General features: G+C 39.2%; 1 protein-coding gene and 1 long non-coding RNA gene across 2 annotated transcripts in view; both read left to right on the top strand.

Moving 5' to 3' along the window:
• Nucleotides 1-9,449, top strand: part of LOC116651604 (uncharacterized) — a 53,021-nt gene extending 43,572 nt beyond the window's left edge. Inside the window, exon 4 of the long non-coding RNA XR_004304616.2 lies at nucleotides 7,495-9,449. This is a non-coding gene — a long non-coding RNA (uncharacterized lncRNA). The remainder of the gene's footprint in view (nucleotides 1-7,494) is intronic.
• A 2,882-nt stretch (nucleotides 9,450-12,331) lies between these two features.
• On the top strand, nucleotides 12,332-14,289 carry LOC6628120 (uncharacterized). Its single transcript, XM_002052278.4, has one exon. It carries the CDS (start codon nucleotides 12,458-12,460, stop codon nucleotides 13,244-13,246), a length of 789 nt encoding a protein of 262 aa, XP_002052314.1. The 5' UTR covers nucleotides 12,332-12,457; the 3' UTR covers nucleotides 13,247-14,289.
• Nucleotides 14,290-23,830: the final 9,541 nt, after the last annotated feature.

Genomic DNA, 23,830 nt, shown 5'->3' on the forward strand with positions numbered 1-23,830 from the left:
TGCGAGCGCTGCAAAAATTTGCATGCATATTTACAAACTTTTGGGGGCAAAGTCAGCAGCGGGTGCCGAAGCAAGACCTCACTAAACCCATGCAAAACGCAAACTGGCAAACTCCCCACCCTCCCCCCCCCCCCCCACACACACACACACATACACACACATACCGCCTACCCCGACCTTTTTCTAATGCATGTGCCTGTCGTGGCACATTTGCCACATTTGATGTTCGTTTTTGCAACTATTTGCAAATGCAAATTGCAAACATGCAACAGGGACATGTTGCGTAAATGTCAATGCTGCAACAAAGCACACACCCACACACACACACACACACACAACCACAGACATTCATTTGAGTGAGTACGACTCCTTGTGTGTGCTTGCATGTGTGTGTGTGTAGCCACTCAATGGCAACGAAAAGCAGCCTGCAGCAGCCGAAGAATACAAAAAACACTCATGCACCGCTGATTGGCAGGCAAGTTGTTGAGTATATCGTACAGCTGCTTGCATGACATGCCAATGCTGGAGGCGTGGCAGCAGCAGAAGCTGCTTAGCAATGCATGACAGACATAGAAGAAGATTGAGAAACAGGCACCACTCAGACAACGAGCAGCGCGCACATGTTAACGACAGCCTGCGTCAAGGAAACTAGCAAATGGCGTTGCTGCAGCTACTCTTGCTTCTTTATTGGATCCGACAAGAGTTGAGGCCAGCAAAATGTGAACTACCTAACTGCTCTTGGCTATAAAAACTTTTGCCTAATAGGCGTGTTTCCTTAAATTATTCCATCGATAGATCGCCCTAACAATCCGATTGACTGCGATATTTAATATTTGACCTAGCTATTTCTCTGTCCTCATCGGGCTTTATAATATCTTTATTGCTTGTGTGTTTGAGAAAGGAATGAATTATGTTTACTTTAGTTAAAGCTAGGGAAAGGGCTTACTTACTTTTATAAGCGAATGCCTTATTAAGAAAGTTGAACGAAGAATAATACATTTAGACAACTTTTTTAAGCACTTTCATTAAAGACTCGTAAGTATCGCGGATATTGGAAAAAATGTGTCCCGTGATTCCAAGTAGTAAATGTATAAGCCGCATATTTTTAAGGCCCAATTAAAAACTGTTAGCTTCATTTTGCAAATCACTTCAAAATATTAAGAGAAGTCATATAAGAAAATTACTTAACAACTTTTCCCAATTCCAACGAAACATTTTCAATGAAAAGGCAGCAAACAAAATAAAAAAAAAAAAAACGAACAGCAGAAAATGAAGAAAAATGTTTCACCATGACGCACAAAAAGAAAATCCAGTGAAAGCCACTCACACACACACACACACACACACACACATGCTGAGATAAGGTGCACAAAATCACAACCCAATTTGGCAAGTACCAGGCAAGAAAAGACAGAGAAAGAGAGAGAGAGAGAGAGTGAAAGAGAGAGGTAGCATGAGTAAGTGTAAACCAGAAAAGCGGAGTACGTTAAATTTTGCTGACTTAACAACATACAAATGATGTAAATGAATGAGTACATAAGCGAATGAATGAACACTCACACGCACACACACACACACACAGTCACTCACACACACACACACACATATGAATAAATGCATGAGCCCAACATATGAAAACAAAGTTGGGCAAAGCGATGTTTGCATGTAGAACGCGATGCTGAAATCAGCTTACTCACGTTTGTGTAATCAGTGTGAAACCAGCGTAAGCACAGCCAGAACCAAAAAGCCCCGCTCCAGCTAAGTTCCACAGATTCCAATATACATAATGACATGAGGCACTCGAAAACAGGAGGAATCGTCTAACCCTCAACTTGGTTTCCTTCGGTTCGGGGAATGTGATGAAAATGTCATGTGACAACGCTGTAAGCAATACGTGTGTGCTGTACCACGCCCCCTCACGAAAATACCTTTATCGTATGTCAACGTGTCAAAGCCAGAGTCAATTTGACTTGCGGTTGTCGTTGACATTTTTTTCTTTTTATTTATTTTTTTTTTTGCTTTTACTACTTGGCATTTGGCCCCCCGAAGGTGTCTGACAGCATCGTGACTTGAATTAGCTGCCCATATTCGCTGCTGCCTCAATTTGTTGCAGCTTTAAGCCAACGAAAAGTTAGATGCTAATCGAATGATCTACTGGCGCAGGCATTTAAACTACATAACGAGCAATTAAACGCAATCCATCTAAAACACAAAACAATGAATGACCCAACACAAATGCCAACTAAATTGCATTCATCAAATGCTGCCAATTAGAGCGAGAGAAAAATACTAGCAAGTGCTGCAAATGTGAAACGCGAAATGCGAAAATGTGCAAGTTGCCGCAACAAAAGGGCAAAGTCGGTAAAGTCAGTAAAAATTTATGACAGCAACTAACCCCAAAATGCGGGCCATTTCATTTACGACAATGCGCTGCAAAAGTTTTCCTTAAGGTGGCCCCGGTGCCCTATTTCAAGGAGCCGTACAGTTCTCTACAAAAGTATGTTCCCCCCCAGCAGCACTAACTAGAGATCAAATAAGCAAACTCTCTCAGAGGACATTAAAATGGCAGGATACCGAAAAAATCGAGAATTTGTGCAGGAGATTAGCGCAATTGTGCCTAACAGATCATGATATTACAGGTGCAAAAATGAGAAGTATTATCATAGAATAGTAATATGTTTTCGTTAAAAACGTGCTGTTCACTTTCTTATTGTCCTTATATTCTGGATAAGTAAATTGTTTTATCAACTCGAGCTTTTTGAAAATTAAATAATTATTTTCCAAATGTTTTAAGAGCACCCTTTGTGTTTACTTTTGAATACGTGCTAAAATGTTGCTGCACACTATTAGCACACTCAGACATCATTTAATTACAGGGTATTGGTAGACCGAACTTTCAAATTGTTCTTGCTTTTTTAACTTTTAATGTTTTTGAGGTCTGCCAGCCTGGCGCCAATGATGTTGAGAGTTGATTACGCTTTAATGGCCAAGGCGCTGCACAAAGTTTCCTCCTGCGCACACCAAGCCCACACGCTTGCGCACACTCACACACACACACACACACACACAGAGACATTTCTAATTATTTAATGGCTGCTCCGCATGCAGTTTTGTTATGCAAATGTGCTCTTGTTGGCAATGGAGCCAGAGGATTGGTGGTGGCGGTGGCTCTTGCCAAATATTTACGGCTGGGACGTCCGCATGCACTAAATTTTTGAACGCAACTGCAAAGCGAAACTTTCCAATCATTATTGCATGCACACACACTTGCACACACACACAGCCTGACACACTTGGCTAGGCACGTAATGGCCGCTGCGCCTTTGTGCAGTGATACGTGCGAGAGGCAAACAAAAGGCAAAAGAGAAACGAAACAAAAGGCGTTAAAATTAAAAAAAAAATAAGAATGAAAAAACAGGGCTGAGTGCTTCAGTCTGCGAACTGCTCGACTCGGAGATACCCTAAGCTGCGGGCCGAACTATCCTTGCCAATATTCTACCTTCATAGTTTAGATACACACATATAGATTTAAATGCACACACATGTAAATGCATTGATTAGCATCGGCATCTATAGTCCGATCCATCTGAAATTTTCGAAGCTTTTTCTAGCTGTAAAATGTAGAAAATCTGTATATACTTTGTGAGAAATGCAGACATATATAAGCAAAAAATGTATTAGACTCTAGCTTTTGTAGTTTTCGGACAGAAAGACGAACATTGCTGCATCGACTCAGCTCGTCATTCTGATTAAGGACTTTGTGGGATCAGAGATGCTTACTTCTGCCTGTTTGCACAAAACCATTATGCCCCTTTTTGCCCATTTTCAAGGGGTTCAGGGTATAAACACCCCAGTAAAATATTTTAAGTGCAGGGCTGTGCAGCTGAAGGCGATGGACGGTGGGCGATGCCATTAAATTACGAAAAGAGAAAAACTGCAAAGCAACGATTGCATTCTGCTTTCCAGCTTTTTGTTTTATTATTTTCATGCGGTTGCAAATGACAAGGGGAGGGCTGGCTAGGAGGCAAAGGCGTGGTAGTCCCGCCACAGCTTTATCAGATTGCGCATATAACGCTTAAATGGAATTTCCTTAGCAGCTCATTGATTTTATAACAATTAAAGTGAGCCAAAAGTGAACTCAGCGCTAATTGAAATTCCAGAAAAGCAGCTGCTCTGAAGGCTGTGGCCGTAAAAAAAAAAAAATTGAATTCCATTTATGAACGGCAGTGTCTAGGAAATGGTTATCGATGCATCCGGCACCAGCGCTAGTTTCCGGACAGTGCTGAACTGAATCTTTCGCTCATTCAATGAGCGGACAGATTAGCCGCTCCTCCTTCTGAATAACGAGGAGTCCAGAAAAAAGCATCAAACGAAAAGGGCCCAGAGCAAAGCTCGTAATGATGCGGAAGCTAACAAAAGGCCGCTGCGATACAAAAGGCAACGACTGGCGACAGTGGCCTCTATGGACTACGGCCAAGGGCAAAGGCAACGCCAGAGTCTGGAGGCACAGTCGAAGGGAGAAACATTCTAAAATTGCGGTCAATTGAAATGGCAATCAAGTTAGTGGCACGTCCTCGTCATGGCCAATATAAGCACAATAAAAGCTCACTCACACACACACACACACACACACAAACAATCGGTATAGAGGCCAAAGGACGGACCAACAGCCATTTGCTGAAATTCACACCACATCGCCCGAACCACAGCAGACCGCACCACAACGAGACATCAACAAAGCGCAACGAGCCAAAATAATTACAATGGTCAAAGGCATTCGAATGCGAGGGACTTAACGAAATGAAAGAGAACCAAATCACGCAGAGCTTACAATCATGTAACAACAAAGGAAAATATTTAGGGCATTTCTGTGCCAGATTTCTTCACATATATTTCTTTGATAGATTTCGTGCAACAACACTTAAGCAGGTCAGGCAAAATTATATATATAACAAGAAATTATCTCATATACCAGATTTAGTTAAATATATACAAAGATCATTTGATGGACATTTAGCTGATCAGGTATACTGATAGGTATTCGAAATAAATGAAATACTCTAACACAAGTCAATAAAGAATAATCAAATGAACAACCGCATATCTAGAGCAAAGCATAGTAATTGAATGAAAAATTAAACAAATAAAATTACGCACAAGCTGTAGTTTTCAAAATATAAGCTACTTTACGAATAGTTTCATTAAGCAGACCAAAGCCAAGTCGCAAATATGAAATAAATGTTTAAAAGAACTTACAGAAATGTTGTCGCCCTGGAATCAGCTTGATGTGGTCTGGCGAGAGCCACCGCTTGCGACCTGAATTTAGCCAGACATCCTGGCGTGCCAGCCAAAAAAAAAAAAATAATTCGAAAAGAAAACGGGCACAGGAAATGTGCAGGGCAAAGTAAAAATAAAAAAAAAAAAGGCCAAACTGAAAATCATTTGCGGGAACGAGCATTTCAGTTGAACTGCACTCGCCTGGTCGTAAGTGGTAAATGCATTGCCTACTTTGAGGCGCCACAGCGCAGTAGTTTTCAATTTAGTTCGGCTATCGGCTCTTATCGCGTCCACAGAGTGACTGGCAATTTGTGCAGACAAACTGCAGATGCCGCAGCAAACTTGCAACTTGCTGCAAAGTTACTGCAAATCAACGTCAACAACAACAACAACGACAGCAACACAAAAAGCAGCAGCACTTTAGTCTGTGGCTGAGGCCTAGACGCGGCTCAAGGCTTAACAGTAGCCGCCCAGTTGTTGCTGTTGTTGGCTATTGCCAACTTTTACACGCCATTTGTAGTTGCCAGCAGCGGCAATAGCAGATTTTCCGTTTAGCTTTCATTTGATGGCCTTTTAAAGCCATTTCAGCACGCGCTCCGGCAGACAAAAATACCCAGAAACACTTACGCCGCAAGTTTAGTTCGCGCGGTTACCAGCACCAAAAAAAAAAAAAAAGCAAAAGGAACCAACCAAAAAGAAAGCCAACAAAATACAGAAATGGAAAAGCAGAGAAAGAACCACAGCGAGTTTTTGGTCATGCCGCTGTTTCTACTGCAACTGCAACTGCAGCTGCTGCTTCTTCAACTCTGCGGCGGCTGTGGCCGGGCAGGCACTTCCTTCGTAAGGACTCGACAACCCCAAAATGCCCATTTGGTGGCAGCCCTAAACGTTTTTCACACATTTCGCTCGCTATTTTGGCGCATTTGTCGGTCGGTGTCTGCTCATGATTTATGTTGTCTCGCCCGTCCAAAATCTTGTTTAAGTTTAAATGCAACCTCCAAGTGAAAAGTCGCATAAAAAATGCACTTGTCTGTCAGCTCAGTCAACGGCTGAGCTTGTTCCTGTTATGAACTGAAACTGGCTCGAAAAAAAAAAAATCAGACGTACTGAGGCCAACATGCAAAGTTTTAGTTTGCTTGTTTGTTTGGCCAACTACTTTTGTCCCTCCCTGACATCAGACTTTCATTCTTTTTTGTCTTTTCTATCCTTTCTTCAAGTGAACCTAATGGCTCCGACATGGATCTATGCCCAGCTGTCTATTATCAACGGCTACTCCAAATTCAATGAGTTTATTTGTTTGCGTTTTTTTTCTCTGTTTGTCCGAAACTGTTTTCTTTGACTTGTCGCCTTGACTCTCGCTCTATTCACTCGGCAAAAATTATCGACTGTTTGTTCGCAAGTTAAGAGTTTGCATGAGAAAAGTGCCCTTTACACGCACACACATACACATGCATATGCACGTGTATGGCTTCAAGTTGATAAAGATAAGTGCAAGATAAGCAAACGTGTTGTTGACACAACTATGTGTAGTGTTTGCTGGTCTTTTGGACCCACTGAATGCAATTTAAGGTGCTTTGTATAAAGTGTTGTTAGTGGATTATTGTTTGAAGCAGTTGCCCTTTGAAAGGGTTGTTAGAAGGAAAACAAATTTGCTTGGGTCTACAATATGCTGAGGTGTTTTATGGCTATTTCTCCATTTTTTAGCATGCACATCTTATTCGTTTATTTTCCCAAAAAAATAAGTCGTTTGAAGTAATTCAAAAGTAGTTTTTTATCGCTTCGTAGCAAATTTTTATTGAACTTTAACTATATTTGAAACTTGTTTTTACTAGTTCGATCTTTTTTTTATGTTTACCTTTGTGCAAGTAAAAGAAGTGAAACTCTTTTCTTAATTTTTTTTTGTAAAGGCGACAACAATTTAAATTTAATACGACCTGCTCTATTAATAAGGGGAACACATAATTAGGAACAGTTAAAAAAAAGTATCTTGGCAACGTTGCACAGAATATAAATACTTTTTTTAATTGATATTTTACCTTCTTTTCTACAACAATTTTGATGCAGCACTATTTAAAGTTTTGACTTTTCTGAATACAAAGAGTTGTGTTAAATAAATTTAAGTATATATATTCTTGTCTTTCTTGTCTTTCGCTTTTGCCTTGCATATGACTTGATTATAACTAATAAAATTATAATATTTTCTCTTACCATATGCAGTCGTTCATCAAACATCCTGGCGTATGTGTAACATAAAACGCGCAACACAATATAATATTGTTCAAAAGACCTGCGGCAGGTAAATTGTGGAAGAATAAACTTTACCTTAGCACATAATAAGTATATATAAAAGCTGCGTAAATTTATGAACTTTGCTAATTAACAGCATTTTAACAAGCGCCAAGCCAGTTGGTCAGTTAAACACAACAAAAACCAAAAGCAACGAACAACATGGAAAATTATTATGGCAAACTTAAATCAACTGTGCTGCGAGGGCTGGGCGTTGCGGTGTGGTGCAGATTGTACATGTGGAAAGCTTGTTAATGGCTTCATTTATGTTAGTTCATTAGCAAAGTACAGCAACAATGCACAAGATGTTTGAGTATTGTTGTTGCTATTGCTGTTGCTGTTGCAGTTGGATTGAGTTGGATTGGCAATTGGCAAGTCTCGAGGCGTTGGCCATCAATCAAATCAACAAATGGCCAACTGACTGCACAAAGTTGTCAACTGACAGCGTGGAGCCGAAACCAAAGACAAGGGAAATGAAATGAAAACTGAAATCAACACACACACACACACACACACACACACACACACACAGAGCACAGATGGGTTGGGAACGGCAGACCACAATGGCAGTTCGACAATGCCCCGAACACCGTTGCCACGTGGGGCAGGCAGTCAACGAATCAGGCAACCAATCAAGCGGCGTGTGACATGCAACTGTAGCGTGCGTGCCCAGCAACTCGCGCCCTTTCATGCATTATGAAGTCAGTGCACAGCCGGGAGGCACATCTGCTGGACTGGGCTGTCAGTGCAGCCAGGCGACTTGGCAACTTGGCAACTTGGCAACTTGGCAAACTTTTAGCTAGTTTATAGTCAGCTTCGGCTCAGTTGGTTAGCGTCACCTGCTCGCATCAACCTGTGCCTGCCCATCTGTTTACCACACTGCAGCACACCTGTCCAGCCCCATGCTGCTGGCGACACGTCAATGCTTTCATCATTTAATTAACTGTTTCACCTGGCTTACGAACACGTTGGCTGGCTGCCTGCCTGCTAGACGGGCTGGACAACAGTCTATGGACTCCAACTCCTGCCAAGCAAAATATGATGGAAAATCACATTTCAATATGCGCAACAGCAGCCAGAGCGGCAGGAGCCGCTGCAACTTGCAACCTGGCCCACATTGCATGCCACATGATTGATCGCCTAGACTTGCTGCGCCTAAACGGGAAATTTAACTGTCACTCGACCAGTGCAACCGCTCCCCCAAGATAATTGGAATACCACAGGGCGCCCACTTCTACAAGGATAACTTAACAGAGGTGTGGTAAGAAAATTAAATGCAAATTATGAGCTTATAATAACTCATAGTATGCAAGCGGATATACAATTTTAAAAATGTGTTTTCAATCACGTTCTACCTAAGACCACAGGTCTCTATTCATATTCCACAATTATATTGGAAAATTATTAGGGTTAATCGATTGATGCTCCATAGTTTATATCAAAGTTTATTTTATCAATTGAAACATTTCAAAAGTGGTAAAAAGTAGTTTTCTTTTTGGATACTCTCCTCTTCTCAAGAGGTTTTATCTTTACTATTCGTAGACATATTGATGGCCCTAAAAAGGGTGCCTGAGGGATGAAACGGAGTTTAGTAGAGATTGAGTTCTAAAGCAGATTGCGAACTGAGTACTTAAAGTATCGTAATCAAGCTTAAGTTTTGTCTAAAGTACGTTATCTGTTTAGTGCACAAACATTTATGTAGTAAAAGAATGCTTTTTCAGTTTCCCTAATAGATGCCTTACAAAGACATTGACAATTGCGTTCTCAAAGCTTGCCACATAAGCTCTAACAAATCGCATCAATGTCTCTTGTGGCTTTGTTTGCCATTTCCAACACAACACAAAAAAAAAAAAAAAAAAAAAAAACAAAAAAAAAAAAAAAAAGAAGAACAACAACAACAACTGCAACATGAATTCGCGGCTATCAAATTAACAGATAAAATCCAGCAGGGTTGACTGAGGGCTGGGTTATATAATTTATAGTTGAAAATCAGAAGAGCAAACACACAAAATTGTTTACGACTGAGTTAGAGAAAGAAAAGAATTGCGAGCTTTTGTAGATTGAAAAGAAATTCAGCGCGATATTTGCGGTGATTTATGTATTATTTTCAACGTTATTTGAGTATATATTTAAAACATTAGAAAACAGGAACAAAACGGAGGCAGCACACAGATAAAAACTAAAACTGCACAATGAAAAAAAAAAAAAAAAAAACAGAGAGAGAGAGCGAGAATAAACTGAGTTGAATGTAGGTAACAAACAACCAGCAAACAGGCAGACAGACAGACAGAGAGACAGACAGACAGACAGACAGAGAGATAGTCAGAAACAGAGACTGAGAGCAGAAGAGACAGATAAAGTGCAAAGGGCAGACGGACAAATAAAGCGGAAATGTTAACGGCAACGAATGGCGATGGCAATGCAGAGGGCAGACCTTTTGTAAAATGTGTGTGTGTATGTGTGTGTGTGTGTGTGTGTGTGTGAGTGTGCAGGAGCTGCAGTTTAGTTAGATTCTCTGTTCGTATATATTGTATATTAAAGGGCATTTTGTACATGATTTCCGCTGAAGCAGCCGCCCTGCGTTGCGTTTAAATTTATGTTGCAATTTATATTTTTGGACATCATTTCGAGGCAGTCGCCAATTTAAATTGACTGTCAGTTAAGTTGAAAGCACGCAGAGCAACAGCGATAAGGCCAGGGCTGGCGGGGCACACAGGGCTAACATTTGTTGACATTAATGCCTTGGAGTGGGGCTCGACGGTTCGCGTTGAAAAGCGCAGCATTGCAGCTGGCAGCTTGCAATTGTATTCAGTTACACACACACACACAGAGAAAGACACACACTGAGCGCAAGTGCTTGAAAATTGTCTACATAGAAGTTGCAACTGCAGCTGAAAATAAAAGCAAAGAAGTGTCACTCACAATGGCACTGAAGTGGAGCACTTGGATGCACGCTCTGCCTTGTAGGGTCCAACACATGCACATTCATATACATATATATATATATATATATACACTTTCAGAACGGATCAACAATCGGCAACAGGCTAGGAAGCATCTGCCTGGGGTCCAGTTGGCTTGAAGTGAGCTTTTCAAATATTTAAGAATCAAAGCTATCGAAATACTAAAGCTAAGGATAATGTTGAGAAAGAATAAGCTAAAATCATTTTATACGAAATTTAAGTTCAAATTCCAACGGGCAAGAAGTCAAGCTTAAAATATGCGCAATTTGTTAGAAACTTTCATGAAGAGAGCAAATATTTCATATCATTTTTTTGTTATTATTTTCTATTTTTTTGTGTTGGATAGATTGTTGTGCTTTCTGCTGCCGCTGTTGCTGCTGGGCACAAAAATAACAATTAATTCCGGACAAACACATTTCCTAATTAAAAAATTCCTTTGTAACATGATGAGCTGAAGCAGCATAAAAACAAAGGAGAGCCAAATGAAATTAAGTGAAAACAACTAAGCAAAAACAAGCAAAAAAAAAAAACAACCGACAAGGGAACAGCTTACAAAACTGACAGGCCAAAGGACGAGCCACACAAAATGTAGAAGATAAGGCAAAGCAACGAAAATGTGCAAAAACTTTTGGACAAGCGCATGAAATGCTGAAATGCTGAAATTCGTACGGAATGTTGAAAGGTTTAGAAAGCAGCAGCGCACGAAATCAGCCAGTGCAACACATGGCGTATACGTAATGCGATTTCAATGGTTGCCAACGTGTCGCACGCTCTCAATTCTGACTGACTCAAAGGCCAAAAATTTAATCATCTTTCGTTCGTTCACTAAGCTGATTAAGGTCGCATGCAGCCGGTGTGGTGTCTCCTTCCTGCTTGCTCGGCTGCCTTTGCCTTGCTTTTTTTTTTCTGCATTTCCATGAGGCAAGTAATTTATTGTTTGTAGCGTAATTAACTTGCTTCGTGGTCGCGTTTTTGGCTTTCACACTTTTCCTTTTGCCAACTGCTAACTAATGATGTTATACACATTTTCCATGCCTTTTTCTCGCTCCTTGCACCTAATTTGTATACCCTTCTAAATGCCTGAGTGTTCCTCTTAAAACTACGTCCATTTCATATCCTAATGACTCAACAGCAATTGCTTTATTCCCTTGTTTATTAGTCAAACTTTAAGCCCGAATAATGTTAGTTCCTGGACAAACAGGAGATAAAAGTCTGCATTCAGCACGACTCCAGGGTATCTTCTTTCCGAGGCAACAAAAATTCCATTTCATTTGGAGAAGATTTAAGTCTTATCTGCGTGAAAAGTCTTCAAAGTAATTAGTTTTGTTTTTCGGCCAAGCCGCATCTGTATAACCCAACCCCAAGGCCCAACCTTGTTTCTACGATCTTATTTCGCTGATATTTCACAAATTGTGCGCAGCTTGGCAATATGGTCATGCTGATTGGGTTCTATGGAGGGGAGAGAAGCGGAGAGAAGGTAACCTGTCAGCTGGCAGTTGGCAGCCGGCAAATGTCAGCTTAGACCCTCTCCACTGGGCGCCACATCAGCAAAATGAAATGACAGGCAAATTAAAGTTGAGTAGATGACAGGCAACAGACAATTTATCAGATATATAAAAACTTAGATATAAATGATAATGCCATGAAAGAGACTCGGACTTGGACACGGACTCGGACTCGTAAACCTATACCAAAAATTTGTTAGAAATACTTTGAAATATTTTGCAGGAAGCCAAGTAATCCATTTAACGAAAAGTTGTCGAAAAGCATTAACAGGCGTTAAATCTCAATAAACACAGTAGTATTTTATGAAATTTTGTATTATTTTCAGGTCTTTCATTTGGAACTGATACATTTTGTTGGTGTTGTGTTTCCTTTTTTCTTTTCGACAAGTATTTCTAAAACATTTCGTTTTATCTTCCTGCTCAGAAATGGCCAGCAATGCGCCTACCCGTAAGCCAAGCAACGTACTCAGCAGTCGCATTAGCTACAAGCCACTGAAATTGGAAATGCCGCAGCTGTCGCGTGGCTTTCAATCGCCGACGATTGTCAGCGTCAATGCCAAGGATGCCAACAAGGATAATAGGGAGAAGGACAGAAAATTGAAGTCCTCGGCGCTAAGGGCGAACAGCAATCCAAAACAATACGGCAAACGTCCAGAAGCCGCCGAACAGATCCGTGCAACAGCAGCAACACCATCAACTCCACCGGCATCCGCCAAGGCGGCATCGAACGAGCGTACCGTGGTGCTAGCCAGGCACGTGGATCAGGCTCAATATGTTAAGCAAACGCGCAAGCCCAAGCTCGATGGCACCGTGTCCAGGACGAGGGGTCTGCGTGCTACTGCTGCTGAGACAACGCTTGCCCCCGGCAAGCAGCCGAAGGAGACGACAAAATCGCCAGACAAGGCAGAGCCTGCTGCACACCGTCAGATCCGGACCAAAAACCAAAGTCACAATACCAAAATGTTCTTCGATAAGTATCTAAAATTCGCCTACGATCTGAGCACACCAGATGGTGTGCGGCAGCTAGAGGCACACTTCTTTCCCGCCGAAGTCCATCAAAACAAACCAAATGCCAGAAAGAAAAGCGATTCGGGCGATTCCACTGACAAGCAACACCTGCCCGATGATAGAATGCCAGCCATGAACAAGCACACCGATACCGTTGAGCACCTGCTGCAGCAGTCGAAATGCTTTGAAAATGTTAAAGAAAAGTAGCGCGTACCAAATCGGTCACTTTCAGTTTTTTAGTCCAAATTTTATGGTTTTTAGATCCGGAAATTGTATTCAAAATAATTGCAAATTATATGCTAGTTATTTGCTAGCTAGCATTCCAATTAAATTAAACAAGTTATGGGCTGCATACATCAATTGCTCAAGCCGCTATCTAAAGTTTTTCGTTTTTGTGAATTTTACGATGAATATGACTAGGACGGGAGTTTATAGGAAGGCATCAGTGAGTCGAGTATGCCCGACAATATCAACCACTTACTCTAGACGCAAAAGTTCTGACATCGTTCAGCTTTCATTGAATACAAGTGTCAGGACTTAAAGCATTCGGATGTGTAAAATAACCTCTGAAAATTTGTTGAACTGCTAAGTTAGTTAAGAATTTAGGAGCATGATTTTCTGTTTAATTCCCCCAACTTTGACATTAGCAAATACATTAATAAACGAGCTACTTGATAGGCAAATTATGAATACATTTGCATATGCTCGAGATGTAATATACACACATTCCATTCAGAATATAGCAACTTATTTTTAATTACCATGTGAGTGGAAGGACTGTGGCCTAGGCCTAATGGGCTTTAATAACAGTACGCTGCAAGCTGGCTAATTCGCAGCAAAAGCGTAGGCAAACATTTTTGCACACACTTTAAATGAAATTTATTGTCGGGCTGCAAATGTGTTATCCTTTATTACACACAAACAAACACACACACACACACACACACACACACCGACACCGACACCCACACAGGCTAACCGCAAGCTCATTCAGCAAAAGGCAGACACCAACAGAACAACAGACAAAAGCATCGCAGTGGGCATTGTAAATCATAATCAAAACAATAGAACAAATGAAGCTAATGTGCTGCACGCAAACAACAACTCGAACAACAACAATTGCCCCAGAGTGCAGGGTATAGAGGTGGTGAGGGGTACGCTGTGTCGCTGTGTCAGGCTGTAACTGCATATGGTCAGGGCCAACTTTAAAAGGGCCAACAAATTAACAAGCGAGTACCTAATACAAATGTGTAAGTATCGATGCTTTATTGCGCCTAAAATGTTCGCTGCTTAAAACTAAAATTCGTGCAGAAAATAATGGAAAATACTGCGGAATTTAAAGAAGTTTAAAAAAAATTAAAATAAATCAAATGAAATTTTCTTTTTCTTTGGCATAAAATACTTGTTTGGACGCTTAAATAAATAATACGCATATATTTTTGTGATTTATTATCAACAAATGCGTATATATAAATTCAATTAATAGCGCTTTTTTTGTGTGTGTTGCATTAACAATAGGGTTTAATTAGCGCGAATTGATTTATGCGGAGGCCGTTGCAGCTGCATTAATGAAAACTGATGCGGCCAGCTGCTGCAACAAGCGTGCCTTAATGAAATCCAAACAATGTTAAAATTCAATTCAAATCAATTAATGTGCAAAATAATAATAATATGAACCAAACGAAGATATATATTGCCAATCGAATCACATTCACAACGCTGTGTGTAGTTGGTTGACATCGGGTCAGATCTATTTCTGAAAGCATTTGGTCCCCTTCAACCAGCTGTAGCAGTGGTTGAAGCCAACAAGTGAACGAAAAAAAAAAAAACCTTAACAAAAGTGAAAGAAATAAAAATAACGAGCAACATAAAGAAATGCACATTGTTAAATAAACAAACGAAAGAATAGATCAAACTCTAGTACTTTTTTTTGCCCCCCAAACAAAACAACGACAATTGAAATCCTACTTGACAAGAGTCTTATAAAGAGCAAAGAGAATAACAATAAACTAAGCAAAACTTTTGTTTTGTTCGGCAGAAATTCATTAAATCTGGTAAAAAAAAAAAAAAAAAAAAAAATGGAATCTAACTGTGGCAAAAGCATTAGTTTGGTCCCTTAACATTTTCTCTTAAGCACGATTCGTTTGCTCTTAAACGTAACTTTAAAACTTATTTGGCCACTCTCTTTATCTCAGTGCAAAAAAAAAACATATTTAAGAGTCTTATTTACTTACTTGCATTAACTCCATATCAGAAAGCGCTGCCATCGATATAATCCGCACGGATCTGCTGCAACAAAACTCCACTACGAATAGCACAGTAAAAAAAATGTAGAAGAAAAAGCAGGCACTGGATAAACACATTTTCGAACTTCATGTGGCTTGCAATCTCTCCCTCTCTTACTCTCTCCGTCACTCTTTTACGTTGCTTTTTGAACTACTTGGCTCTCACCGGCAATATGGCGATCCGCCGTTCGCAGCATGGAAAGAGAGAAGGAGAGCAAAGAATGCAAGCCAATGATACGCATAACGAACGGCAAGGCAAAAATAACGGAGTTAAAGAAAGGAGAGGAACTGAAATTTGACCGTGCTTCTGCATTCTTTTCTTATACAATTTTTACACTTTTTATTGCTTGTTAGCTAAGCTAACTATTCGTTTATAACACAAAACTAACACACACTTAAGAAAAATAAAAAAAAAACCGGTTCGCCTTTTTGTGACGACAATTATTGCGCGATAAAATTAAGTGCAACTGCTTGCGTCGACGTCAGCCACCAGGGCACCTTTTCCAACTGATTTCTGAAGTTTTGGCTACGGCGATCGCCTCTCTTCCTAATTCCTCTTTCGAACTAACATTTCCGAGCAGGCGAGAGAGAATGAAAGAGATTCGCCGGAATGTGAATAAACTGTGCTCTGTTAATTTAACATTTACGGCAGCCTAAGAGTAAATTTGTGCCGCTGTTAAGTGCAGTAAGCCGAGTTAACATAATTAATGTTAATGGCAACATTATTAAGCCACAAACCTGCAATAGGTTTACCCCTGTTTGAACCCCTAGATCATCTAAATCTGGCAACAGTATTCTTGCTCAAAATTCATGCGAAAATGTTATCCTCAAATATCCTATGTATGTTAGACATAAGAGTCAAGTTTTCCCACTTCGATAGACCGGTTAAATCTTATCAGATTTTCACGTAATTTGGCTCCTTTTTCAGGATTTGGCCTCTAGGTCAATTTGGCATCTAAATCTGGCAACATTATTCTTGATCAAATATCCTATCCTATCCCACTTCCATAACTCGGGTTAATCTCATCAGATTTTCACGAGGTTTGGGTCTCTGTTCATGGTTTTTCCTCAAAATCAATTTGGCATCTAAATCTGGCAACATTATTTTTGATCAAAATTCATGCACAAATTATACCCATAAATATCTTATATATATCTTATATTTGTGTATATTTTATAGCTCGTTGCCTGTTACCTGAGCTCGAAACCATCCACCCCTTCTAACCCATTTGCAATGGGTATTGATAAGAACATCGAACACTGAGATAAAATACCTCGAGTGGATATTTAAGCTCTCAGTGCGATGGCTTTAAGATATTATTTATAAGCTGCATAGCACAAATAATGTTAATTTTCGAAATATCTGAGGCGAAATGAATGCACACAAATTGAGGCAGCTGAAATGGATGCAATGGCAAATGAATTTAGCCAAGTGCCTTAAATATTTACTACTTAGACGTCGGAATATGGTAGATACATTCGATATATGTGAAAGCATTATATGCAAATATTTGCCGGTCTCTGTACAAATACATGTGAAGCACAAGTGTATCAAACATTGTGCATTATTGAATGGACGATGTGAATCATGTTTGCGCGCGTAAATGTCAAACAAAACGAATTTAATTAATTTTATGCCCTTTGGGTATAGAAATGCCAACTGCAATTGAGTTACTGATACTGAGATCTCCAACTGGCTTCTCAATTAGTTAACAAACTTGTGCACTAATCAAGCCAAAAGCAAAAAGCAGCCAAACAAAATCGCCATTAAATTTTTGGCCAAAATCAAGTGATACGTAAATATGCACAAAATGACAAGCAAATAACAATTAGCAAATCGAGCTGAACATAACCAAGGATAGCCAGGCCAAGCCCAAATCATGATCTTAATTTTCTGTATGTGTATTGCATATAATCCAATTGGAATTGTTAAGCGAAATGCTCGCTCCAATCGGAGCCGGGCAGAGAAAGTTGCCTGTCGGCTAGGCAATAAATTATTCAATTATTCGAATTTATCCAATAGCCACAAAGTTCGAATTGCAATTGAATTTCAAAATGGGCGGCGCTTAATGAAGCCGCTGCAAAATGGAGCAGAAGCACAAAGAATTCGCTGAGAATCAATAGAGCAAGCAGGGCACATGAACAAAATCAAAATAAAATATTCACGTTTGGTCGCTTTTTTTTTTTTTTAATTTTTTTTACCAAACGAAATTCAATTTAATGTAGATTTACATGCAGCCAAAGGCGATGCAGCTTCCTTTTTTTTCTCTCTTAGCTTTATTGAATGCGAACGCTTGACAAATCACCGCACAGCGCGCAGGAGGCAGGAGTCAGGTCGCAGGACGCACAGGAACTGCCTGCGGCCGTGTCATGAAATGAAATCGACATGAAACCAACGTGACCAAAGTCATTAATTATCGCCAGCAACGTTGTGCACAGCTAATTACGACGCGGCTGTGTCCTGCCAGGACCAGGCAAGAGGCGGTAGACACGGCGAGGACACGGCGAGTGCAGCGACTATCGTTACTCAACATGATGGTGCATATTTTGCATTTGGCCACGGTTTAAAAGTGCGCGGCTGGCCGCAAATATAATATGCAGTGCATGGGCCCGTCCGGGCCAATGGTCATCAGCAGGTCAAGTTGCAAAAAAAAAGTGCGAGTATTTTAATTCAAATGCTGTTCTCGAGCAATTGAATACGCTTACCGAAAAAAAAATTTTAGCCAATTGGATTTAATATGCTTTTCTTGGAGCTTGGAGAGGCTGATGGATAACTTTTCCCATTGCTTATAAAGACCAAAGATTGCAGCTGCAATATTTATTATATTATATTATAAAGACTCAGGGAATGCCCGCATTATACAGCTGCAGCATAATAATTATTACAATAATAATAATAATAATAATAATAATAATAATAATATTTATAATGATAGTAATAATAAAAATATTAATAATAATATTAATAATGATATTATTATTAATAATGATAATGGTAATGATAATGATAATGATTATAATGATTAATAATATTAATTATGATAATGATAATGATAATGATAATGATAATGATAATGATAATGATAATGATAATGATAATGATAATGATAATGATAATGATAATGATAATGATAATGATAATGATAATGATAATGATAATGATAATGATTAATGATACTGATAATGATAATGATAATGATAATGATAATGATAATGATAATGATAATGATAATGATAATGATAATGATAATGATAATGATAATGATAATGATAATGATAATGATAATGATAATGATAATGATAATGATAATGATAATGATAATGATAATGATAATAATAACAGCAACAATATTAATAATGATATAATTATTAATAATGATAATGATAATGATAATAATAATGATAATAATTACTGCAACTAATAAAATTTAAAATGATATCTTAAATCAATTTATTATGTTTAAGTGCAGCAAAGGCATATAGAATTTAATATGTGCCCAAAAGTAGAGCATGGGGGGATAACCATTTAAGTCTGGTACATATACCCTCTAGTCATACATATTTGATATATTTTGGAGCATTTGTAACCGCTAACTGCTGACTGACTCTGAGTTATGATGCATACAATCCATTGGATTGCATTGTGTTTGGGTGTGCCCCGACACTCAACGTCACTGGCATGAAGGAGAGCTGAACTTGACGAAAAGATGAAGATGAAAGATGAAAATAAAGACGCAAGACGCCGGGCGAAGGATGGAGACGAAGATGGCCACACAGATGGCAGATGGGAAGCTGCTGACCGCACATTCATTTCGTCATTTAACAAACAAGTCGGTGTAAAAGATAAGTCGTGCCAAGTACGAACTTAAGCCACTGAAGCGAAAGATACACAACAACAGCAACAACAGCAACAACAGCAACAAAACAACTGCGAAGCTACATTGCGAGCAAGCGACCGCAAAGACAGCAGCACAAAGGACATGCCAGAGCAATTCCTCTGCGGCTGGTGGCCTGATGCGCTGCTGGTTGTTTGACGGCGGATTGTGGGAATGGGTAGGGGAACTTGAGCGAAGCTGCGGTCATGTCAATATGACGACAATAGGATTTCCTACGATAAGCTGCAGCATAGTCCTTGATTCGCTTATGGACAGCGACAGTGGCAGCGGGCACAGGCCGAAGTGTCCGCTGCTCTGACGTCCTCTGAAGTGCTCGCTGATAAATGAAATTCGCAAATAAATGCATTGAAGTAACCCTCTGTCCCCCCCACACACACCCCTCCCGCTGCGAGTGCCGCCTACAAACGCAATTCCTGTTCGCGGTCTTACTGATTGTTGACGTCAGCAGTTTATAAATATTTCACATCATTGCACAGCATACTTATTACGTATACGTAATAATATACTCCTCTAAAGAGAATGCTACACAACGTACACTTAATATGTGAAAGAATAAAATATATGGCATTTACAATAGAAAGGCTGTCCGCAAACAACAAGTATTATCCTGGATCGAGCCCTAGGTTCAATTTGTTCTGACAGGTACAAGAAATTTGCCCACATTTAACGGAGGTATAAATACAATTATGAAAAGCAATCAATTTTCCTTAAATATCTTGCCATTTACCATGCAACTTTTCGTTAAAATAGTTTTATACATCAGGTCTCAAATTAGAAAAGGTTTTATCTGGGAGCTCTTAATCCCTAAAATCCCTTAAAAAGTGTAAAACTTCTACATATTTTAAGAAACTCCTTAAAAATAAATCAAATTAAAATACCTTTATTTCCATTCTTTTAGCATAAAATCAAAATATTCATGCCCACATTAATTAAACAAAAAGTTAGTAAAAGACTAAAATTCGCTCCAAAGCTTGTCTTAGCTTTAAGATTTTGATATTAACAAGTAAGAGACCAAGCTTATTAAAAGATGTCGATTATTTTTGTCAATCCGAAAAGAGCTTTTGATAATACTTTATTTAACCAGATATTATCGAGCATTGTGCAAGAAGAAAATTTACAAAAAAAAGGCAGCTATGTAATGCTAACAGCCCTTCAAGCTATCGACAAAGTTTGAGATTCCAGTTAAGTGGAGCTCGACGCTAACTGATTTATTCAAATTTTTCCCTTTAGATATATACCAAGTACTGATTATATTTCTGTATATGAGTTCATCACATTATGACATAAATATTAATTTCAGAACGAATTTTATGATTGTGCATGTTAAGTAGAAATGAACTGAGCCGACCCGGCGCACACAGCCATTACAAGTATGTATGTTAAGTACGTATGTAATTTATGGATGTGCAAATTTTATGTATTTTAAAAGGCTCAAATATTTGGATTTCATTCGGCGCACTGGCAAATAAGTCATGAAAGGACTTTAAAAGGAAATCTGTGCAGAGGCCATGCCGAGGACACAGACAACTGCAGCGGAGCCTAGGTGAGCTGTAACTTTTGGGCTGTTGGCCATAATATGGGCAATATTTCTTTTGCTGACATAACTTTTTATGCGAACGGACTAAAAGGACTAACAGCCAAAAATGTTGCTGCTCCTGCTGAGAGGCTGACTCCGAGGCCTCCGACTCTGACTCTGATTCCAACTGTGACTGGGGCCTGGGCTGGCACAGAGCATGTGACTGTCGTGTTCTTATTGGGCCGGTGGCGGAAATACGCTTCACGTTTTACTGAATTTGAAATTTGAAAATTATTCATGAGCATGTGGAAATTAAATTCAGGTCCGCACAAAAGAGATTTATTTGTCTGCTATCCTCTCAATCTTTATCCATACAAAATGAAATGTAAAAAAAAAAAAGCGAGATAACTAGATTGAGCTGTCATGAAAGGCACCGAAACCTAAATGCCCTTTTAGCAAATCCCAACTGAGATCTACAAATGCGCTAGGGACTCAACTCGGATTAACATTCAAAGGAAAATGAAACCTAGATCATCTCAAGATTTAACAAGACTTAAAAAAAGTAAAAAAGGTTATTCAAAATTATTAAATTATATGAATCTTTTATTTCGGTGATATTATTTGATTGCCACACAAAATGTCAACTTTTCATGATAAATGAATGGAAAATATCAATGGAAATATACGAAAGTATATAAGAAAAAACAAATAACATCAAAAGTGGAAAAGGAAGTATAAGGGATGATAACAGTAGGTCTTAGTAACTCTTCTAAGTTAGCTACACAATTCGTGACAAAATCGCAATATCTTTCGTAAGGGCAAAAAGAAAAAAAAAACTATGGCACGCCAGAGGCTGGGTTGGAAGTAGAAAAGTGGGGGCAAGCTATTTATCTGCCTGAAGCGACAACGTCGTCTCTATCATCGTCGTGGGATTCAATGTTCCTGTTTTCTTCTTCTATTATTTTTTTTTTTTTCAACTTATCGCAAGTTTTCCATTATAAAATTAGGTCAGCTGCAAAAATAACTCAACTCAACTACTTTAGCAGGCGCTTTTTTTTTTTTTTGTGTGCTGCGCTCGCCAGGGCAAATATTTAGTTGGACGAGCGTTGGCATAAAATGGGAAAAATGCTAATTTGTCAGTTTTAGGGCTGACATTGGTCAGAGACTCGGCATACGGCACCCGGCACCCGGCACCGAATAGCCGCAACAAAACCCAGCTCCAGCTTCGTTGTCATAAAAATTGTTTCCATTACAATATGCTGATTTGGTACATTTATATAGCCGACCGCTGCTGCGCATCTTTTAGTTTTGCCTTCTTTGAGGCAACTTAATTTCAATATTTTGCCATTTCTTTTGTTGGTGCCTGCTGCTGCTGAAATTGGTGACCAGTTGTTAGACCAAAAACCCAATTTCTATTTGCGCATATCTCTGAAAAGTTTATTTTGCAAAATGGCAAAATTTCACCAGACAGTAGCTGCTCAAAGCGTCACCTGCATGCTCCCAAATAGTTGTGCTTATTCTGGCCTAATGGGTTTTGAGGCTTAACAGCAATCGTATTTGTATACCCTGTACTTATTCAGAATACGCAAAAATGCAAGAATATTGCGGTTGGGCAAATGAATGAAGCGTCAACCGACCACAAAAGTGAGTCGGTTTTTATAAAGTACACAAAGATTTGTTGACACCTCGACGCTGGCTGCTGGGTATGTCGTAGTCGTGCACTCTTGACTGGCGCTATCTTATTTGAGTTCATTGATTGTCGAGACTAGAGATAAATAAACAGTCACTTGATTGGAAATTACAAGAAAATTTCAATTCATATTCAATTTGTGCTTTACGAAGACGCACAAATGATTATTTTATGCAAAAATGCAATATGGATTGTAAGTCACTTTGATCATTAAAATGTGATGACTTTACTTACATTTAATAACATTTCTATTGATTACATAAAGCATTTATTTAACATAAAAATATGAAACAAAAATATTCTTTACTGAAGACGCGGCTTTAAGGCAGGCTTTAAAAGGTATTTTTTTTGACGAGACGTTTTCTAAAATAAAAAAAATTAATTTCTTAAAATAAATTAGACTTTATAGTATACAAAATTTCTAGCAATTCAAGACAATGAGTTTCTGAGTCTAAATAAAATATACTTTGCCATGAAATAAATTACTTGATATGAATAAGAAATCTGTGTCAATTTTGGTAGTATATTTTTAAGCAGAACCTACAACTAAAACTTTGTGCTTTGGATGCCAATTTGAAGGCTCACAAATTGAGGTGTAAAACCTCTGTGTGTATGTGTGTGTGTGTGTGTTCTTATGTATGCATGTGTGGTAGACACTCCACATATATGTGACCCTAACTCAGTGTTGGGTCAGCTTAGTTTAGTAGCTTTAATTGAATGCGATATAAAAAGATCAAGTACAATTTCGTATCAACTTATAAAAAAAAAAAATGGCCGCGGCATAAACCTGCAACAATTACCACAACAACAAGAACAATAAGAGCACCAGAGCAGCAGGATGGCGGCGGGGGAGCAGAAACAAAAAAAAAAAAAAGAATCTACTGTCACTTTACGCTGATTGCATCAATTGAAGCTTCACTGTGCCGCACGTCCATTCATCATCCGGTTGCTTCATCAACATGATGACATGACAGCATCGGCGGTTGAGACAACACTGAATCCCCTCAACCCCACGGCCTTCTTACACACACACACACACACAGCCCTCCACTAACCCTGCCAGTGTCCACTGGCAGTAGGGGATCTCGTGCTACGCATGGCCAAACTAAACGAACGCGCCCCAAACTTAAAAAAAGAAAAAATACTTTTCAACTTCATTTTGGGGTGTGTGTGTCTGTGTGTGTGTGTGTGTGTGTGTGTGTGTGCGCGAGAGCCTGGCACAAAGAAAATAACGGATTCTTGCGCAAACAGAGAGAACTAAACGAATTTCGAAAATAAAATTACAACTTTGTCCAGGAACCCAAGGATACTAACAAAATTGCTCGTCGTCGTCGTCGTCTGTTGCCGGCCAAAGAATTTTCGCTAGTTGTGCACCCAAAATTAGTGCACAAAAAATAAAGGCGA

Source organism: Drosophila virilis, chromosome 4, assembly GCF_030788295.1.
Source record: "Drosophila virilis strain 15010-1051.87 chromosome 4, Dvir_AGI_RSII-ME, whole genome shotgun sequence".
Lineage (NCBI taxonomy): Eukaryota > Metazoa > Arthropoda > Insecta > Diptera > Drosophilidae > Drosophila > Drosophila virilis.

What these genes read in the sequence shown, in the direction of transcription:
- LOC6628120 (XM_002052278.4), top strand. Translation starts at nt 12,458, where the DNA reads ATGGCCAGCAATGCGCCTACCCGTAAGCCAAGCAACGTACTCAGCAGT.